Source organism: Pongo abelii, chromosome 10 (assembly GCF_028885655.2).
Source record: "Pongo abelii isolate AG06213 chromosome 10, NHGRI_mPonAbe1-v2.0_pri, whole genome shotgun sequence".
Taxonomy (NCBI): domain Eukaryota; kingdom Metazoa; phylum Chordata; class Mammalia; order Primates; family Hominidae; genus Pongo; species Pongo abelii.
Genome location: NC_071995.2, coordinates 15339703 through 15361893, shown reverse-complemented (window position 1 = coordinate 15361893; position 22191 = coordinate 15339703). Strand labels below are relative to the sequence as shown.

The 22191-nt window shown below is 39.6% G+C and overlaps 1 protein-coding gene and 1 long non-coding RNA gene across 5 annotated transcripts in view; one reads left to right on the top strand and one right to left on the bottom strand.

Annotated features, from left to right (window-relative positions):
- Positions 1-14449, bottom strand: part of LOC129049064 (uncharacterized) — a 116761-nt gene extending 102312 nt beyond the window's left edge. Inside the window, exons 1-4 of one of the 4 annotated variants that reach the window (XR_008511837.1) lie at positions 14361-14449; positions 14045-14199; positions 11827-11944; positions 7600-7648 (exon numbers count right to left, since the gene is read on the bottom strand). This is a non-coding gene — a long non-coding RNA (uncharacterized LOC129049064). Of the gene's footprint in view, positions 1-7599; positions 7649-11826; positions 11945-14044; positions 14200-14283 lie in introns of all 4 variants that reach the window. The other 3 variants (XR_008511835.2, XR_008511834.1, XR_008511836.1) reach the window with 3 other exon arrangements.
- Positions 1-22191, top strand: part of GUCY2C (guanylate cyclase 2C) — an 82941-nt gene that overhangs the window by 16666 nt on the left and 44084 nt on the right. The window contains exons 6-11 of the mRNA XM_002822972.3: positions 206-302; positions 2971-3088; positions 5168-5303; positions 6957-7042; positions 10163-10274; positions 19053-19134. Coding sequence (XP_002823018.2) covers positions 206-302; positions 2971-3088; positions 5168-5303; positions 6957-7042; positions 10163-10274; positions 19053-19134 — 631 coding nt within the window. The remainder of the gene's footprint in view (positions 1-205; positions 303-2970; positions 3089-5167; positions 5304-6956; positions 7043-10162; positions 10275-19052; positions 19135-22191) is intronic.

Here is a 22191-nt window from a genome sequence, read left to right as displayed (position 1 = left end):
CGAGATGATTTGATCCCATTCAGCTCTATTCTGACTCTATAATTGTAAATGAAAAAAAAAAAGGAAGGAGGAATTTAAGGAATTGGAGTTTATCTTTAAAAAATTTAACATTAACATACTGGGTTCAAAGTCAGGCAACTGGTTCCCTGCCTGTTTGTCTGTAGACTGTCATATATTTCTCTCCTTGTCTTACCTTCTCCTCCAGTGATTATTATGTGTGGTGGTCCAGAGTTCCTCTACAAGCTGAAGGGTGACCGAGCAGTGGCTGAAGACATTGTCATTATTCTAGTGGATCTTTTCAAGTAGGTATAATATTTGGAAAAACCCTCCTCCTTTCAAAAAGGAAGTATTCCAAGGATTTCCAGAAGGCACGTTCTCTTTTCTCTTGCTTTGCACAACCCCTTATAGGGTTAAGTATGATGATAATATTTGAACTCCGTCACACCGTCATTCTTATTTAGCTAATTGTGGCTTTAGCAGAGATGCATTCCTTTGACACCTTCACCATTTGTAAATATAAAAGGTTTATTATAGCCCCATTGAACCGACATGTCCATTTATGACTGAGGCCTGCTCAGTCAACATAGAATCCTGGCTGGCTATGGTCACTCACACCTGTAATCCCAGCATTGTGGGAGACCCAGGCAAGAGGATCGCTTGAGTCCAGGAGTCTCAGACCAGCCTGGGCAACACAGTGAGACTCCATCTCTATTAAAAGAAAAAAAAAAAAGAAAGAAAAAACATACGATCCTGATCTCTAGCCTGATTTTAAAGTCTTTGTCCAGAAAATAATAAATCAACTAAAGATCAATAATATTGTTCCTGGTAATGTCAGCCCCATTTTTTTCCTTCAGTTGCTAATGGCCTTTGGTCCTAGATTACTTTTCCTTCAACCACCTCTGATAAGCTTGAAGTTTCAGTTGTATGAGTCTGATATACACAATTATTCCTCACCCTCTGTGGTGTAGTCACTAGGTGGTGATCTTTTCCTCCACATTTCTCTGAGCCAAAGAGAAAAAATGCTGGAGAGTAGAAAGCACCTTTGATCACATCCCATCTTTTTTTATCGCTAATTATCTGATATGGTTGGAGACCCCACTGACAAGCTGGGCCAAGGTAATATTTGAGTCAAGTTAGGCTTGAAGAAGGTGTCACTGCCATGCCCATGCCCCTTGTCCCCAGAAGCCAGATCACATGACTTCACTTATCTGACTGGGCCATTAATCATTACCTGTCTGTATTCAGACAAGAGGCTGTTACTGTCTAGATCTTTCCCATATTTGCCTGATCATTTCACCCACACTAATGATACTTCTCACAGCATGAATGGAAATGAAGTATAGGAACCGCAGGCCTGTTTGATGGCTCCACGTTCATGAAGGTAATTTAATTAACCAACTAGACTCTTAACTACAGAAGTACAGGAAAGAGGGCAGAGTTACCAATATTTCACTCCAAGAACCTCATTGATTTCAATAGCTGCTTTGCCCCTGGAAGAAGTCCTTAGTGAAGTCAGGTTGGTAAAATTTTACTTTCAGAAATCCTCAGTAAACCACCAAAGTGCTGGCATTCCTTTGTCACTATTCCCAAAGGACACCTGGCTATGTTTTGGAAAGCTCATGAGACTAAATTAGACATAATGTGTTCACATTCCAATTCTGACACTTCTGGTTGTTTTGACTCTTGGATTTTTTTAGCATTTTGAGATTAAATCTTCTCATTTGTAAAATGAGAATTAAAATGTCCTCTTCATAAGGGTACTTCTAGGATTAATGTGATAATAGGAGTAAAATATCCAATACAGTTCTTAGCACATAGTAGATGTGTTCAAATATTAAATATGCTGGGCACAGCGGTGCATGCCTGTTGTCCCTGCTGCTCAGGAAGCTGAGGCAGGAGGATAGCTTGAATCTAGGAGTTCAAGACCAGCCTAGGTAATGTAGCAAGATCTTGTCTCCTAAAAAAAGTTTTTAAATAAAGACATTAAATAATAGTCAGCTTAATTGCAGCAGTTCAAACATATCAGATGCTTTTCAAACCTCCAAATAATAGGAAGCTTAGAAACCATAGCATTTGAGGCCGGGCATGTTAGCTCACATCTGTAATCCCAGCACTTTGGGAGGCCGAGGCAGGCGGATCACCTGAGGTCAGGCGTTCAAGACCAGCCTGGCCAACATGCTGAAAACCCTTCTCTACTAAAAATACAAAAAAAATAGCCGGGCATGGTGGTGGGCGCCTGTAATCCCAGTTACTCAGTAGGCTGAGGCAGGAGAATCGCTTGAATCTAGGAGGCGGAGGTTGCAGTGAGCCAAGATCATGCCATTGCACTCCAGCCTGGGCAATGAGAGCGAAACTCCATCTAAAAATAAAATAAAACAAAATAAAAATAAAAATAAACTATAGCATTTGCAGAGCAATCTTAGACAGTACTGAGAGTCTACGATGTGCCAGGCATTATCTAGGGGTTGAGGATACAAGAATCAATAAGGTAATGTTCCATATATCAAGAAGTTTACCGTGTTAGAGAAGATGTTTAGTCTTTTTATGCTTATGTTTCACCATCTAAAATATAAGTTTAGTGATAAAATTTCTCTCTACCATGTCTCAATATCTCTAGATTGTTAAAAGCACTTAAGGAAAAGAAAGTTTCTACCTATAAACCAAGCCTTAAAAGCAAGCATGAGCTCACATGTCCATAGCCCCCCCAAATCTCAAAGAAATCAAGAAATATCTGTATTCTGATTTTCTTTTCCTTTTGTGTATGTTAACCACAATTGCTTAAATTCTCTTATTTAACCTAGCAAGCACAGAAGAAAACAATTCTATTTGGGGAAAGTACAAAGTTTTGCAGATTAATGAAAAAAATGTTTTAAACTATCTTCAAGGATGATGGTATAGTTTGGGTGAACTGTAGAAGATGCATCTCTATTTTTCCTAATTTTCATGAAGAACCTGTGCTTTTTATTACAGTGACCAGTACTTTGAGGGCAATGTCACAGCCCCTGACTATATGAAAAATGTCCTTGTTCTGACGCTGTCTCCTGGGAATTCCCTCCTAAATAGCTCTTTCTCCAGGAATCTATCACCTGTAAGCTATTATTTTATGTTATAGTATAAATTATATATTATTATTTTCTTTGTCAAGGGTAAGATAATTTTTCTCCATTTAGGACCCAAATTCTAAAATGAGCAATTATTTTTACTTGCTCCAATTCACTCAACAAATGTTAACTGAAACCAACTACATGTACAGCATTTTGAAACAGCAGGATCCCTATCAAAGCTCTTAACTATAGGTCACTCTGCTAGACTACAGAACAGTCCAACAGTGGACACATCTGCAACATTGGCATGAAAGTAACAATATGGAAAGACAGGAAGAAGCCCTGCTATTGAGGGTCAATCTTACACTTATAAGAGGTAGAAATTAAATAATGTAAAATAAAGCAAGAGTTACTGGAAAGTTCCCTACGTCCTAAAGCAAAATTTTCCTGTCGCTGATATTAAAATCCTACCTTTAGAAATGTGTATTCCTAGGTTAAGACATTGTCTTCCATTATAATTACGTTGACCATTGTCCAAATTTGCCCAGGAGAGTTTTGGTATATTCCTGTTATCCCACTATGCCATCTGGTTTAGCATTTGTGCAGAAAAAAGAGCCTCCATTTGGACACTAAATCATGGCCACCTTATTATAATGCAAGGCTCCTGATTCTGATAGTATATTGGGCTTTGTCAGTCCCTGTACTTTCATAAGATTAAATCTATTAGACGCATTCTGCCCACAGAGACAAACCATTGAGAGTAGGCTGGGATGGGAGGAAGAGGAAGAGGCAATGCTGATGACCTTAAACAACTTTGGGATGGCAAGTCAAGGGCCAGGCCCAAAAAGCTACAAAGAAAGATGGATACCTCTGGAGTGTCATAGTTTTTCCCAGCTAGAAGTTCTAAGTCCTCCCATTTACAACCGTGCCAAAATCAGGGACTGCATCCTCTTTTGGAGCTGGGTCTCAACTGGATCCTTTTTACCTCATGAAATGTTTTCAGCAAAAGAAACTGAAACCAATGAAAGTTTTATATTTCCTACAAATATAATTCTGATTGTAGTATCTGGATATCACTTGGCCATCTTCACAGTTCTAGCAAAAATACGATTCTTTGCAAATGGGCAGTCCAACATGCCCAAGGTAATAGAACCCACTTGGTCTCAGTTCAGCAAGGGCTTTTAATTCATCACTCAGCCCTGTGAAGGTCACCATTCTCCAGCTGCCAAGGCACAGCAGTTCTGACCTTCTCCATTATTTTTCCCAGGGCAGGCATTTGGGGCATGAAGTAAAACCCAATCAGAATTGTATTCAAAGCAAGTTCAGTGGTATCATCCAATCAAAACTGCTCATGTTCCATTCAGAATACTTAAATGCAGGGATTGTTTTTGGTTTTTGATTTTTGGGTTTCTCTTTTGCACTTTAATACAAACAATCAACTACAAGCTAACATTATTTCTATGTAAAATCTTATAAGAATTATGAAAATGCTTCATGTTGCCTTTCCTGGTTGCATTTGTATGTTTTTCATCATGGGAATGAAGTATAACTGCTTATAGTTACTTCCCTCATTTTATTGATTCCAAGAGAAGACAGAATTGTGACATGGGATCATAAAGAATACTGACCCAAGGAAGAGTTTTTTTTCTTTTCTTTTTTTTTTTTTTTTTTTTTTGAGATGGAGTCTCACTCTGTCACCCAGGCTGGAGTGCAGTCGGATCTCGGCTCACTGCAATCTCCACCTCCCAGGTTCAAGTGATTCTCCTGCCTCAGCCTCCCGAGTAGCTGGAATTACAGGCATGTACCACCACAGCCGGCTAATTTTTTTGTATTTTTATAGAGATGGGGTTTCTGTGTATTGGCCAGGCTGGTCTCAAACTCCTGAACTCAGGTGATCCGCCCGCCTCAGCCTCCCAAAGTGCTGGGTTTACAGACGTGATCCACCTCACCCGGCCTCCAAGCAAGAGTTTTCTAAAAGTCTCCTTTAATAACATCCCTTCAATTCCCCTGGTATCCCTTTAACTTTCCAGTTACCCTGCTGATCCCAACAACCTTTTGTTCTAGGCTCAAGACAAGATTCTTTTTTGAACGACCCATTTTAATATTTTCCTTTTTTTATTTAGACAAAACGAGACTTTGCTCTTGCCTACTTGAATGGAATCCTGCTCTTTGGACATATGCTGATGATATTTCTTGAAAATGGAGAAAATATTACCACCCCCAAATTTGCTCATGCTTTCAGGAATCTCACTTTTGAAGGTACTGGTCTACTAAGAGCAAATAACCCCAAGGTGAAGAAACATGGGCTTTCTGAGTGGATTTGGGGCAACAAAGAGGGTTTAGCAATAGATGATTCCACAGCTAAATCCCTTTGAACTTAACTGGATGCAAACATCAGTACATAAACTTTGAGGGTGCTGTTATTGATAACTGAACCCCAGTTTATGCTTCAGTCTTTTAGAATCTTTGGATGTCACAGAAAGAGCAGGTAGCACAGGTTCTGTACTTATGAACAAGCTCATCATAAGGCATTTTGAGCAGTAATGTCCTGACTGTGCTTGGAGACTAACAAGAGGATAAATATTTGCAGTTTGATTTGGGTCCTTCCATATCTCCTTTTCTATCCTTCAAGGATCTGGGACCCTGTGTTAAACCTTTAGCTATCAAAACTCCACAAAATAATACCCTCCAGAACAACACGAACCTCCTGAACTGCATGGATCAATGTTGCCCTTTCCTACAAGTCCCTAGTGAAACTCCCGTCTTTCATTTCCCAGATCTCATCCTGAGACTATGAAGAAATTTTCCTCTAAATGTAATATATACTAAGTCAAAGACAAATGATAGTGGCCTTTTCTAACTTGCCTCAGAGTCTTACTCTATGAAACCTTTGTTTTACTGCAGTGTAAGTGACTTTCTCTGTAGGCTTCAGAGGACAGCATTAGGACTGAGGGCTGCACCAGTGGCTATGGTGTATGACAATGGCAGGAAGAGATCAATTCTGCTTCACTGAAGTTGCAGGGAGGGAGACACAGTAATTTGTTGGTCATCCCATGTGTCCCAAGTTCTACCAGGCACTTTATATGCATTCTTAATTTCCTCACTTCCATGACCACAGTTGAGCATTTTAATGGATTAGCACAGGCTTAACATTTGGCTTAACATTTAACTAGGAAACAAACAAATGTTTGTTCCCACCACCTACCAGCTGTACGACCCTTAATATCTCTGACTAAATAAATTATTTCTCACCAATATAATGGAGATAATAAGTTTCTACATCATAATATTCCAGGAAGAATAACATGATAATGCATATAAATCACTTAGCACAGAGCCTGGTATATCGTAAACAGGAAATAAATGTTCATTGTTATGTTGAACCATGTGTCGTTGCTAATTTGATCACTTTTTTTTTACCTAAATAGTTTTATCTTATATTGCTATTTAATAGATGACAAAACTGAAACTCAGAAAACTTAAGTAATTTTATCCAATGTCTTCAGCAAACGAGTGACAGTGAAAAAATTTTGATCTTCCTACAATCTATGTTAAGATTGTGCAGTGACCCTATACACTATGCTAGGAGTTCAGGAAATATTCTTAGCAAAAATGTATCACTAATAATCGAGGGACTTATTGACTCATTACATTTAGTGCCACCCTAAATGCAATGAAAAGGTTTTTTGTTTTTTCTAAATAAATACATCTCCCATAAAAATGCCCTCCAGAGATCTCTGGGCCAAGAAGCCAATCCTGGTGCCATCTGATTAGACTATTAATGTCAACAATGTTTTCAGTAAATTTGAAACAGAGCTATTTGAACCCATTTTACACTCTTCTGTCATGATCCAACTTATCTGTCAGGCAAAAATCAACAATGGCCTCTAACATACTCTGATCTTGCCCTAGGGTATGACGGTCCAGTGACCTTGGATGACTGGGGGGATGTTGACAGTACCATGATGCTTCTGTATACCTCTGTGGACACCAAGAAAGTATGTCTCACTGCTTATCAGAAAATGCAAGGTGCTGTGACTGGGTGAGGAGGGATAACTTGGAAGAGGAGCACTAGCAAAGGAATTAGAGAAATTATGTTTAAGATCTAAAGACAGTTCATTTCAACTTCACAATTACGCCCCACTTAGGGTAGTATTCCTTAAGCATTTTGACCCATAAAACTTCTTACTCAGAATATCCACTGTATTTACTATTAATATATCTATACTCTATATCTATATCCATGTAGATAGGTATAGATATTTTAAATATCCACCCAGAGTAAATTACATAATATAACAACCAGACTATTGATGGGATACCAATGAGAGGATCACAAGTCTTTCCTAAGAATTGTTTACTCATTTTCACAACTAAAGATTTCAATGAAATATTCCCTGTTATCTCCATTTGAACTCTCAGGAAAATCATTAAATGTGTAAACCTGAGCCCCACATAAACAGCCCTGTAATGCTATGCTTTTATTCATATTATATTCACTTTTTTTTCCTCACCAAATAGTAGGTTCTTTAAAGAAAAGAAGTGGTCTACTCACCTCTCCATCTTTTCAGTGCATAGCTTCTTATCTGGCACACCATTGACGGCTGGTCAGCATTTAGTCACAAACAAACAAACAAAAACAAAAAACAAAAACACCTGTCTTCATGTCATCCAATGTTATATCCATCCAAACTACAAAAGCCGCTGTTCCAGCCAACCAAGTGGTCAGTAAAAAGGTTTATATAGGAGGTCAGGTCCTGACATAACATAAAATTTATTCTTTTTTTTTTTCATTTTCCAATGTGAGTGTTATGACAGCCTAAGTCATATACTAAATGTGTATATCAACCCAGCTTTGTAAAAGATATCTGCAATGGAAAATGTGAAAAGCTAGAGAAAAGATTTCCAGGTTGAGAAAGCTAAACCAGAAATTTGCTAGCAGCATTCCATAAATGTAATTTGTAGTTTCTAGATACTATATTGAACCTTCAATATAATGTTATGTTTAGCATACATTCCATAAGAATACCTTAACATAAGATCCCATCAATATTTCAGTTACTAATAGCAATTACAAAGGTACATGCATTCCTCTCTGAGTTATTTGCATCTGGGATGATGCCCATGATCTTCATAGAGAAAGGCAGAAACTTGTGAGATCTAATGTCAGTCTCATAACTATACTTCAAAATGGAAAATGTTGCCCTGTGCATTTATTCTCTCTATAAGCAAATTCAGTTGAATTTTTCAATAATGTAATATCATCAGTTGTGCTATATAACATGTATATTTGGGGAAATCAGAGATCTTCTCAAAATGTAAGGTTAAAGGGATGATAAACTATATCCAGGATAGGTCTCAATAGAGACTCAATATGCCACATCCCAATATAAAGGAAAAAGAAAGAAAGAGTAAAGTTATGAAAATATAACATTGGGCTGGGTGCAGTGGCTCACCCCTGTAATCCTAGCGCTTTTGGAGGCTGAGGCAGGCGGATCACTTGAGGGGGTTTGAGACCAGCCTGGCCAACATGGTAAAACCCCGTCTCTACTAAAAATACGAAAATTAGCTGGGCATGGTGGTGCATGCCTGTAATTCCAGCTACTTGGGAGGCTGAGACAGGAGAGTCACTTGAACCTGGGAGGCAGAGGTTGCAGTGGGCCAAGATCACACTACTGTACTCCAGTCTGGCTGACAGAGCAAGACTCTGTCTCAAAAAAAAAAAAAAAGAAAGAAAGAAAGAAAATATAACTTTGTTGTCCAGAACATTTTGAGATTTTGAGGGTACACTGGTAAATTTAAAAGGATGGTCATTGATATAGTTTGGCTGTGTCCCCACCGAAATCTCAACCTGAATTGTGTCTCCCAGAATTCCCACGTGTTGTGGGATGGACCAGGGGAGGTAATTGAATCATGGGGGCTGGTCTTTCCCGTGCTATTCTCATGATAGTGAATAAGTATCATGAGATCTTACGGGTTTATCAGGGGTTTCCACTTTTGCTTCTTTCTCATTCTCTCTTGCTGCCACCATGTAAGAAGTGCGTTTCACCCTCCACCATGATTATGAGACCTCGCCAGTCATGTGGAACTGGAAGTCAAATTAAACCTCCTTTTCTTCCCCAAAAAAAGAGAAAAAAAAATTTTTTTCCAGAGGTTTCCTGGACTCACAGTTCCACATGGCTGAGGAGGCCTTGCAATCATGGTGGAAGGTGAAAGGCACATCTTACATGGTAGCAGGCAAGAGAGAATGAGAGCCAAGTGAAAGGGGAAACCTCTAATAAAACCGTCAGATCTCGTGAGACTTATTCACTACCACGAGAATAGCAGGGGAAAGACCGGCCCCCATGATTCAATTACCTCCCCTGGGTCCCTCCCACAACACATGGGAATTCTGGGAGATACAATTCAAGTTGAGATTTTGGTGGGGCACAGCCAAACCGTATCAGTCATCTTTCAGATCTCCCTTACAAAATTGACTCAATATATGCAGCAGTAATTTAAGGATATATTAATATTTCCATTGGCAAATTACTTGAAAATGAAAGCTTTTATTTTAGAAACTAATTAATGTCACGTACAACAAAAGCATATTAGAGCCAAGGAACAGAAGAGATTAGAAAATTAAGTAATTGATAGACGTTAAGAAATGTAGTTATTTCAGGGCCCCTTGACATGTATCAAAATGACATAATGGATTTTAGCTCTGATGCATTTTCTTGAGAGCTTTTTTCAAAAGCAACTTAATATTGTGGAAAACACTAGTCTTTCATTTATCATGTGACTTGGAGCTAGCCATTTAATATTTCTTAGCCTCTAACATTTGAAAAATGAAAGACTTGAACTGATTCACTAAAGGCCCACAGAATCTGTGCTGGACAGACAGGAGTTAATGGTGTAGTGTATGAGCATAAAGAAATAGGAAACTAATTGGTCCATCTGAAGTTATATCTGTGTTCATGCTGGGAACCAATAAATGATCCTAACTAGCTGGTTAACAGTTGCCTGTTTTCACTGAGAAGTGTTATGGAAATCAAGTATCATTGAGTAGAATCATTAATCTCACTAGAATTTGTTATGTTTTACTGTTTATCCTTTTTCTTTTTTGTGCCCTGACACAGTACAAGGTTCTTTTGACCTATGATACCCACGTAAATCAGACCAATCCTGTGGATATGAGCCCCACCTTCACTTGGAAGAACTCTAAACTTCCTAATGATATTACAGGCCGGGGTAAGATATCTCTAATGAATTTTCTCTCCCTGACACTGTTTTCCTGGTAAGAAAAGTAAAGTCTATTGTTTATGTAATTAGCCTGTGCTTTTTGCTGTGTTTTGTCTGCTGTCCCAGTTTGATTTGCTGGGTTTGTAAATGTGGTCTTTACTTCCCTGCACAATGAATGATATTATAGTTCTGATTCAACAGTGATTTCTGGCCAGGCATGGTGGCTTATGCCTGTAATCCCAGCACTTTGGGAGGCCAAGGCGGAAAGACTGCTTAAGCCTAGAAGTTTCAGACCAGCCTGGGCAACATGGTGAAACTCCGTCTTTACCAAAAATACTAAAAAAAAAAAAAAAAAAAAGTTACCCAGGCATAGTGGTGCGCACCTGTGGTCCCAGCTACTTGGGGGGCTGAGGTGGGAGGACTACTTGAGCCCAGGAAGTCGAGGCTGCAATGAGCTATCTTTGTTCTACTGCACTCCAGCCTGGGCAACAGAGTGAGATCCTGTCTCAAAAAAGAAAAAAAAAAAGAAAGAAAGAAAACGTTCTTATTCTAATTTAGCTATACCTATCTTTAAAATATGTCCTACCATTTGACATAAATTATTCCACAGAAAACCAGGTTTGACAACTGGCAAAAATGAGCCATATATTCTTACTCCATTTACATTTTACTGCAATAAGCTAAAAGGTTGTGTATTTCAGCAAGAAATACTTGACGTATCAGGCTGAGGGGTGACCAGTGATCCTGGCCTTTACAGTCTCCCCCGTTCCCTCCCTGGACACATATTTGGGTTGCAATGATAGTTACCCACCTACTTAAGATTACGTCCTATCATGTCATGAATAGCCCTAACATGACTTGGCCAGCTTTCACCCGTGCAAGCTGCACACTGACCATCAGCAGCAGGCAGGGCCAGTCAGGATCTCCTGGGCAACGACGCCTCAGGACAATCTGTCCATGACTGGCTTGGCCAGGGCTTGCCATAATGAGCGGTAATTCCATGTGACTAGGAAAAATCTTTAAGAAAAAGTCTTTAATCTGGACAGATATTTAGCCCAAAGATTAAAAAAAAAAAGTAGAAACACGATCTATAAAATTATTTAGAGCCAAGCGTGGTGGCTCATGCCTGTAATCCCAGCACTTTGGGAGACCGAGGTGGGAGGATTGCTTGAGGCCAGAAGTTCAAGATAGCCTGGGCAACACAGTGAGATCCCATCTCTACAAAAATTTATAAATTAAGGCTGGGAGTGGTGGCTCACACCTGTAATCCCCGCACTTTGGGAGGCTGAAGTGGGCGGATAATGAGGTCAGGAGTTCAAGATCAGCCTGACCAACATGGTGAAACTCTGTCTCTACTAAAAATACAAAAATTAGCTGGGCATGATGGTGCGTGCCTATAATCCTAGCTACTCAGGAGGCTGAGGCAGGAGAATCGCTTGAACCTAGGAGGCAGAGGTTGTTGTGAGACAAGATCACGCCACTGCACTCCAGCCTGGGGAACAGAGCAAGACTCCATCTCAAAAAAATATATATATAAATTAGTGCATGTAGAGGTGCATACCTGTGGTCCCAGCTACTCAGGAGGCTGAGGTGGGAGGATCACTTGAGCCCAGTAAGTTGGGGCTGCAGTGAGCCATGATTGTGCCACTGCACTCCAGCCTGGATGACAGAGCAAGACCCTGCCTCAAAAAAAAAAAAAAAAAAATTAGAAAATTATGATATATTCACAAATGGAGCATCAGGCAACCAATTAAAAATAATTATTTACAAAGAATGTTAAATGACATGGGAAAACTTATGATGTAAAGTAGTAGAAAAGTACAGCTTCTTATTTAATGAGATTCTAACTTTGTAAAACAATGCATAGAAATAAGACTGGAAAGAAATATGTTAAACTGTTAAGAGTGCTGTCCTCTGAGTGATGGGATCCTGGAAGATTTTTTTTGCTTTATTCTATTTTTCTGAATTTTCCAAAATTTCCACAATGACTCTGTATTAGTTTCTTATTTTCAAAAAGTATTAAAAATTGTAAGCTACAAATATTTTTATACCAGCCCCGCTCTACAGCCAGAAACTCTGAAAGTTTGATCTGATATAAAGGGAACATTTCTGGTTTGAAGGGCTTGCTTGTGTCAGAGCTATACCTGCGTTTCTAGTTTTCTTTCACTCCATGAGTCAAATTAAGTCCAAAATGATTCCTGTACTTTTATCCAACAGGTATTAGCAGCTGATTAACGCAATGAGGGAGGGGGGAATGAAGATGGCATTCTCCTAGACGATAAGCAATCCTGAGCTGACTTCAGATTTATTGCTATGATTGCTTTTTAAAGTCGAGTTTTATTTAATAAGCTTTTAAAACTATTTCTGGAACCCATCTTCAAGCTTTCTAGTTTTAAACCAAACTTGACTTCTGAAATATATCTCTTTTCTCATGGGCTTCTGCAACTCTCAACTTCTTCCTTTTGTAACTTTTTGAGTTCAAATTACTTTTTCTTTCTTCTTAATTATAACTGTCAGTGACAAAGTTAGGTTTGTGTTTTTAATGTATTTCCTTTAAGTTTTTTGGTATTTTGGTTATTCAATAGGTCTGTGATTTCTAAAGTGCTGAACTTCTCAAAAAGTACTTTTTGAGAGAGTTCTCCTTACTTAAAACAGATCACATTAAATATTCATACTATATCCTACAGGGACGTTATATTATCCTGAGCAACTTTACTTCAGCCTCAGTTAACTAACAACCTCAGTTAGCCAGAGCTTTTCAATACTTAACTGTTACTTACTACATTTAGCTCTAAACTTTACCAATGAAGCAATAATATAGGAGTTAAAAAGAAATTATTTAGGCAGGTAGCGAGGGTACAGGAGTCCTCAGTAAGGCTTTTTCTTTTCTTTTCTTTTTTTATTATTATTATACTTTAAGTTTTAGGATACATGTGCACAACATGCAGGTTTGTTACATATGTATACATGTGCCATGTTGGTGTGCTGCACCCATTAACTCGTCATTTAACATTAGGTATATCTCCTAATGCTATCCCTCCCCCCTCCCCCCTCCCCCCAGGCTTTTTCTTTTCTTACTTTTTTTTTTTTTTTTTGGAAACATTGTCTGGCTCTGTCACCCAGGCTGGAGTACAGTGGTGCAATCTTGGCTCACTGCAACCTCTGCCTCCCGGATTCAAGCGATTCTCCTGCCTCAGCCTCCTGAGTAGCTGGAATTACAGGTGCTTGCTGCCACGCCCGGCTAATTTTTGTATTTTTAGTAGAGACAGGGTTTCGCCATGTTGGGCAGGCTGGTCTCGAACTCCTGACCTCACGTGATCTGCCCGCCTCGGCCTCCCGAAGTGCTGAGATTACAGGCATGAGCCACGGCGCCCAGCGAGGCTTTTTCTAGCAAAAAGCAGCCTGAAAAGCTGAGCTGCAAGCATAAATAAGCAAGCTGGAAGCTTGCATAGATGAATGCCCGCAGCTGTACTAAAAGCCAGATCCACCCAATACAGCGATTTCCCCTCCCTTTTCTTTGTAGCCACGTTTGGGGGTGTCATTGTGCCGGCCGGGTAAAGCCACATGTGTGGATGTCATGGGGCCAAGCCAGAGGCCACATTTGCATAATAAAACATTAGGGTGAGAGGACCAGTTTCTTCGAGGGCTATGTAAATGGCACACTGGTCAAACCAATCCCCTGGGCCCTATATAAATCAGACACCGCCTCCTCAAGCCTCCCTATATAACCTACTACTTCCCACCACAAGCAGGGTTTTTTCCCTTCAGAGCCCTCCTACCTCTCTACCGGTGAGCTGTTCTCTTCTTTCCTGCCTATTAAAGTTTCCGCTCCTTAACCCGCTCCGTGTTTGCGTCTGTGTCCTTTATCTTCTCGTCACGAGATGATGAACCTTGGGTATGTCTTCAGACAATAAAGCCGCTTCAGCAACTCAACCTTTGAAATAGTATAGAAATAAGATATGCATGACTGGAACTTTCATCTGTGTGTACACAGCTACTAAGTAACAAAACATTTCACCAGGAGATTACACCATCCCTGTTCATTCATTTATTTAACAAAGATATTTACTTAATGCCAGACAATGTTCTGAGCACCTGGGAAATAGCAATGGACAATGCAGATTTGGTGCCCCTCCTCATCCAAGTCCTCAGCATCTGCTTCCTGTATCACAACAATGACTTCCAACCGACTTCCTGCATTAGTCCTGCCCACTTCCGTCCAACCCATCCTGCTACCAGAAAGAAAGCACAAGTCCAATCATGTCACTGCACTGTTGCTAACATGTCAATTGGCAACTCTGCTTTACCTACAGAATACAGTCCAAATTACTTAATACAGCACAAAGTGCCCGTAATCTCCCTACTTCTTATCTTTTACTCACCTATCCCTTCCCCATGCTCTCAGCTTCCTCCCTATTTCCTTAAAGCATCATGCAAATTTATGCCGCTGTGTCCTTATTTATGCTGCTCCCTCTGAATAGAATTTATCACTTCTCCATAGAGGTGGGAAACATCTACTCAACTTCAAGATTTAACCGGAATCTCAACTTTCCTTAGCTTTTTTTTTTTTTTTTTTTTGAGACGGAGCCTCGCACTGTTGCCCGGCCTGGAGTGCAGTAGTGCGATCTCGGCTCACTGCAACTTCCGCCTCCCAGGTTCAAACGATTCTCCTGCCTCAGCGTCCCAAGTAGCTGGAACTGATTACAGGCACCTGCCACCGCAGCCAGCTGATTTTTATATTTTTAGTAGAGACGGGGTTTCACCATGTTGGCCAGGCTGGTCTCGAACTCCTGACCTCGTGATCCACCCGCCTTGGCTTCCCAAAGTGCTGGGATTACAGGTGTGAGCCACCGCGCCCCCCCAGGGCTTATTCTTTATTCATATCTCCTTGCCCCAACACAGTGCCTTGGAATGAATAAATGAATGAATGAATGAATGACAACATGAGATAACTGAATATATTTCTACTCTGGACTCCAGCACTCATCTATACTCTGTTAATTTCAGTCAATTTATTTCTCTTTTCTAAGTGTGAGTTTCTTCCCCTGTTAAATCAAGAAGTTTATCAGGTTCCTTCCAACCGTAATATCATACGACCTTGAGGTTATAAACTCATTCATTGTGAGATGAGTTAAATAGAATGTGATAACGACAGCAGCCACCAGAAGGCAGCAGAAGCTTAACCTTGGAATTTAGAACGTGATACTGCGTTTTTATCTAAAAGGCAAAACTAAAAAGCATGTTTAATTAAAAATGACTACATTTAAATAGTATATTGAAATACTATATATAAATATTATACTTACATCTAGTACAGTGCGATGTTCGTACTGTAAGAGGCAGAGAATTGAGGTGGGCTGAGGAGTCCCCATATTCCTTCCAGTTTATACTCTAGTTTAGGGGATGTGCAATTTTGATAGACCAGTGAGTGGGATTATCTACACTGTTGAAAATGTATTTCTTGTACTCACTTTTATTTTCTGTCTGGGGTTTAGGGCGTGAGAATGGTGGGAGTGGCAATGGTGGTGATAGTGATGGAAGTGGTGATTGTAGTAACAAACAGAATTCACCAGCTAAATGTGCCCATAATGCAAGTTCAACTCCAAAGTGTGAATTTATTTCTGCCCAGATGAGAGTAGAAATCCAAAGTTCACATTTTCGCCACTGAAAATTTCCCCTGAACACAAAACAAGGTAATAGAGGCAAAGTCACATGTTTGCAAAGCATAAACCCTTCAAATTCAGCCCTTATACAAAGGAGCTCTAGTATTTACCCCAAGCTAAACCATCTACTTCAGAAGGACATAATATGATTAAACAAAAACAGTTTTAAAATACATGTGACATGAGACCCCTAATGGCACAGGAGTCTTTCTTTATGAATTTATTTATGTATTTTAATGTCCAAGCACCTTCTCCTCGCCTCTTCTCAGGCAATAAGATGACCAGGGCCAGGTTTTTCTTCTATTATTTTTTATTAGCCATTTTTACTGATACTTTACCACATACCAGGTCTTGTGCTGGGTGCCAAAGGTATAAGGATGAACAGGAATGAATAAGTAGGACATGGACTGTGCCCCTAGGAGTTTAGATTATGGTGCCATGATAGAGAATACGGTGTGAAAGTTTAGGATTCTGCTTTCATAAAGAGGTCCTAATACCTCCTTTTCGGGGCACCTACATCAATTATATTTTAGTACAGAAAAATTCACACATGGCTGGGCACAGTGGCTCACGCCTGTAATCCCAGCACTTTGGGAGACCAAGGTGGGCGGATCATCTGAGGTCAGGAGTTCAAGACCAGCCTGGCCAATATGATGAAACCCCACCTCTACTAAAAATACAAAAAATTAGCTGGACGTGGTGGCGTGTGCCTGTAATCCCAGCTACTTGGGAGGCTGAGGCAGGAGAATCTTTGAACCTGGAGGGAGGAGGTTGCGGTGAGTCGAGATCTCGCCATTGCACTCCAGCCTGGGCAAAAAGAGCGAAACTCTGTCTCAGAAAAAGAAAAAGAAAAATTCACACACATGATTTTAAAATCCAGTAGCAGAGGTGTTCATAATGGAAAGTGAATGTGCCTGATCCCACCTCTGTGCCTCTCTGCTCTCTCAGTCACTTCTGCTTTTAGTGTTTTGCATATCTAAATATTATGCTTCTATTTCTTGATTTATAAGCTTTAGCAGTTATCTATTAATTTTTTGTATTGATACATGAAGATTTAGCTCATCTTCACTAGCCCTCTTTCTCACTTCTTCCCATATAGTTATATCTTTTTTGTCGTTACAATTATTGAACACCTTTTTCATTTTAATTAATATGCATGAGCTTCTAGTGTTGTCCTATCAATTGTATATAAAATATCTTGCCTCCCACTTTGTAAGATGAAGATGTTAGTGCCACAATTCTTTCTTCTACCTCCTTCCCATCTCCAAAATTCTCCTATATTTTTCTTTGCCAGGGTTGATATTTATTTGGTAACCAAAATAAAGACCTCTGTTCTTTGCCTATAATTTGATTCTATAAGTTGAAAACAAGGAAGCATTTTCATTATGTGAATATTATTTATATAAAGCTAAATTGTATACCGTGATAACATCTTAAGGAAACATTTTCATTATGTGAATATTATTTATATAAAGCTAAATTGTACACCGTGATACCATTTTTTTTTTTTTTGAGATGGAGTCTCACTGTGTCGCCCAGGCTGGAGTGCAGTGGCGCAATCTTGGCTCTCTACAACCTCCACCTCCTGGGTTCAAGCGATTCTCCTGCCTCAGCCTCCCGACTAGCTGGGATTACAGGCACCCGCCACCACGCCCAGATAATGTTTTGTATTTCCAGTAGAGATGGGGTTTTGCCATGTTGGCCAGGTTGGTCTCGAACTCCTGACCTCAGGTGATCCGCGCTTCAGCCCCCTAAAGTGCTGGGATTACAGGTATGAGCCACCGCGTCTGGCCAACATCTTTCTATATAGCCCCAATGTCTCCCTTTCGTACCACAAAGGAAAATTGATTTCTCTCCTTTTTTAATACCTAATTCTCAAAGTCAGGGCACATTTTGCTTTGTTTCATTTTTGGACTATGCCTTCCTTGAACATTTTTTCCTTAGAATTCCTGATTGGGTTTCTCTTTTCTTTCCTTGCTGTATAAAGAAACATGTCTTCTTCACCATACTCCTATCACTTTCCAGCTTCTTACACATTCTGTCTATTGCTTGGAATCTATTCCATTTTTTCTTCTTGAACCTATTGACTTCCTAATAGGGATTCATTGCGGCATATATGAACCACAACTTTCCCATGCAGTCTTTTTGTTGCTGTCCTTCTCCGTGTAGGAGTCTTCCTTTGCATACTCAGACACTGCTTCAGTGCTTCCTTGGGTTGGATCCACATTTTTCTGGATTCCACTTACTCTTCTGAGAGTCTCTCAACTTACTCCATCTATACAACTCCACCCACACGCTAGTGTTCTAGTAAATAAAATCCCGTTCTTCATTGACTTCCCTCACTAACCCAGGAGAGCTTGGAAAGAACCAGCATGGAACACTGTCACTTAATATTCTATACTGACTTACTTTTCTTCCAGCATGTGCTCTGTATTTAAAAACAAGTTGTCTCAGTTGGGTATGGTGGCTCATGCCTGTAATCCCAGCACTTTGGGAGACTGAGGCGGGTGGATCGCTTGAGGCCAGGAGTTCATGACCTGCAACATGGCGAAACCCCATTTCTACAAAAAATATAAAAATTAGCTGGGCATGGTGGTGCATGCCTGTAATCCCAGCTTCTCGGGAGGCTGAAGCAGGAGAATCACTTGAACCAGGGAGGCAGAAGTTGCAGTGAGCCAAGACTGTGCCACTGCACTCCAGCCTGGATGACAGAGTGAGACTCTGTCTCAAAAAGAAAAAAAAAAAAATATATCTCATCCTCTATGAACCTTTCTTAGGTATATTGATTTCAAGGACACCAGGTAGACTTCTACCACCAACTTTTTTGTGTGTGCTACAAACTATTTTATGTTTGTGTAACATTTGGTGATTCCTATTAGAAACAGTAGAGCTGTATATGCTGTCAGAATAGCCAAAATTAAGCCACTTTCCCTGGGTACAATGCCAGACAGCCTGTTCAGAGAGTAGGGACACAGGACTTATATTATCAGAGAGAAATTAATAAAAGATAAATTTTTTTAAAGGGTTCTCTTTTCCCTAACCCAAATTACATTGTGCAGCTAGAATCTTGGAAATGCTTTTGCTCTCTTGTCAAAGGTCCTTCCTAACACATTTTCTGCCACAGGCCCTCAGATCCTGATGATTGCAGTCTTCACCCTCACTGGAGCTGTGGTGCTGCTCCTGCTCGTCGCTCTCCTGATGCTCAGGTACAGCCGCCTCTATCTTGCCTGTGTTCGGTATCCAGAGAGGCAGGGAGGAAAAGTGGGAGAGGTCTGTTGTCTGTTGATGATGATGAATATTCACAAAGAGGCCTGCAGACTGACCTAAGATAATGAAAACATTCTGCATCAAAGACTATCTGAAGGGCAGAATATTATTGAGTGAATAGATTAGGGCTTTGGAGCCAAAGATGCCTGAACTCAAATCCCAGTTCTTTGAGTTACTAGTTCTGTGGTCTTAAGCATGTTACTTAGCAACTTAAACAGGTAACTTAGCTTCAATTTATTCATCTGAGCTGTTGCAAGGATTAGAAATGGAATATGTATACAAACTACCATATAATAAGCATATACAGATGACAATAGTATTTTTATTATGTTGGTATATTGTGGGAGACATCAAACTCATTAAATTACATATTTAGGCTGGGAGAGGTTTTAGAAACAATTTATTCCAAATCTCCTATTTTAGCCTGAGGAAAGAGAACCCAGAAAGTCAAATGGCTTCTGTAGAGTCTTATCACCAGGTAGTGGGTGGGGCCAGAACTAGAACTCAAGCCTTCTCACCATCAGTTCCATGATTTTTCTGCTCAACTTGGGTCTGCCAAATGCCTAGCCAGAGACATTGTGTGTACTAAGAAATATTTGTTGAATACATAAATGAGTGAGTAAATACCACACTACCTCCTAATCTGCATATGTTAAACACCAAACTTATAATACCATATTATATTACCAGGTTCACTTGCACTTCCTAGCTAAACAAGACAAGTTTTATCTGTGTATTACACACTTCAGTCTGTGTGTCATTATACTTTCTCATGTGAACGTCCAGCCTGCCATATACTGGTTGATGTTTTCTCCAGAAAAGGAAGTAGACTATTTTCTTCAATCTGACAACACTGCTTGGCTCCTATAACTGTGTTGCTCAGAAATATAGGTGATGGTCTAAAACGTGTGGTGACCATTTAGTGAAGAGTGAGAAGAAACCAACATTTCCCCCCAAAAGCAAGTCTAAATGGGAATCAGTTTAAGATGAGGTGAATCACAAGATCAAAGATAATAACAGGTGTTTCTCATTGTCTCTAAATGTGGGAGGCAGAGATGGGGCTTCCTAATGGCCAGTGCAATACTAGGCCCATGAAGGGGCCTGGCAGACAGGTGGTACACATGCAATTTGCCATTATAATAGCTTATGCAAGAAAACTAGCAAACCATTTAAGAAATCTCCTAATTCAGTATGAATGACAGTTGGCTCCGCTGGGTCCCAAGAGTCTCCCAGGGTACAGAGCTGAGAACCCAAGAGCCTTTAAGGTCTTGATATTCATCCTACTTGCCTCCAGGTCTTAGGGTCAGTAATATGCTATTTTACATGCACTTACTCGAAGAATATTCAGACTTAGATGGAAGCATACGAAGAGAATAATCATTTCTGCTTAGGGGACATTAAGGAAGACATGGCCTTGAGAAGGTGAGTATGAGTTTGTCAAATAACCAAAAAGCAAAGGCAAACTTGGGACAAAACAGGTCAATAGAAAAGAATATCAGTTCCAGAATCAGATACAAGCAAGAACTTATAATATGACAAAGATGACAGTATGTGACAGCTAAGAAATAATGTTGGTGGCCGAACACGGTGGCTCACACCTGTAATCCCAGCACTTTGGAAGGCCGAGGTGGGTGAATCCAGAGGTCAGGAGTTCGAGACCATCCTGGCCAACACGGCGAAACCCCATTTCTACTAAAAATACAAAAAGTTAGCTGGGCATGGTGGCAGGTGCCTCTAATCCCAGCTACTCAGGAGGCTGAGGCAGGAGAATCTTGAACCCGGAAGGCGGAGGTTGCAGTAAGCTGAGATCACACCACTGCAGTCCAGCCTGGGTGACAGAGTGAGACTCCATGTCAAAAAAAAAAAAAAAAAGAAACGATGTTGGTAAAGTAGGCTTTCCACGTGTAAAAAACAAAATTAAAACAGGTAACTTGCTTCAATTTCTTCATCTGAGCTGTTGTAGGGATTAGAAATGGAACATGCACACAAACTAACATATAATAAGCATTATATAAATGAAAATAGTTATTTTTATTATTAGTTGTATTATGTTGTATTTTATTATTATTATATATCTAAAATAATACACAAAGACACAGTTTAGTCTATGTGAAGTTTCAAATGTTAATGCATAGTTTATGTGGAGTTTTAAATGTTTGATTATGTAAAAATCAAACTTAAAACTTAGAATAAATTAATAAAAATGACTTTTTAAAATTATTTTATTTTTTTGAGACCGAGTCTCACTCTGTCACTCAGGCTGGAATGCAGTGGCGCCATCTCGGCTCACTGCAACCTCCGCCTCCTGGGTTCAAGCAATTCTCGTGCCTTGGCCTCACTAGTAGATGCAATTACAGGTGTGTACCACCACAGCTGGCTAACTTTTGTATTTTTAGTAGAGATAGGGTTTCACCACATTGACCAGCCTGGTCTCAACTCCTGACCTCAAGTGATCCCCCGCCTTGGCCTCCCAATGTGCTGGGATTATAGGTGTGACCCACTGTGCTTGTCCAATAAAAATGACTTTATGATCTCAGTTTAGGAAAGTACTTCTCAGTCAAGACAAAAAAGGAAAAGTCGAAGAAAAAATACATAAATATGACCACAATAAAATCAAAACTTTCTGTAAAACGAAGTTAAAGGAAGTAATAAACTAGGAAAAGGTATTTGAAAAATAAAAGGACAAAGGATTTATTTCTCAAAATATATTAAGAACTTATGTAAGTTAACAAGGATAAGAAAAAGATACACAGTAGGAAAAAATGAGCAAAATTATAAATACATAATTCTATATAATTCTGAGTCTATATACTCTATTAAATAGCTAGATAATATTTGAAAGGATAATATCACTTGTAATCAAGAAAATGCAAAGTAATGCAATAATGAAACACTGTTTTGCCTTCACCATAAAGGTTAAAAAAAGTTTATCAATAGCAAATGTTGACAAGAATATAGAAAATAGGAATTCTCAAGATAAGAAGGTAAATTAATTG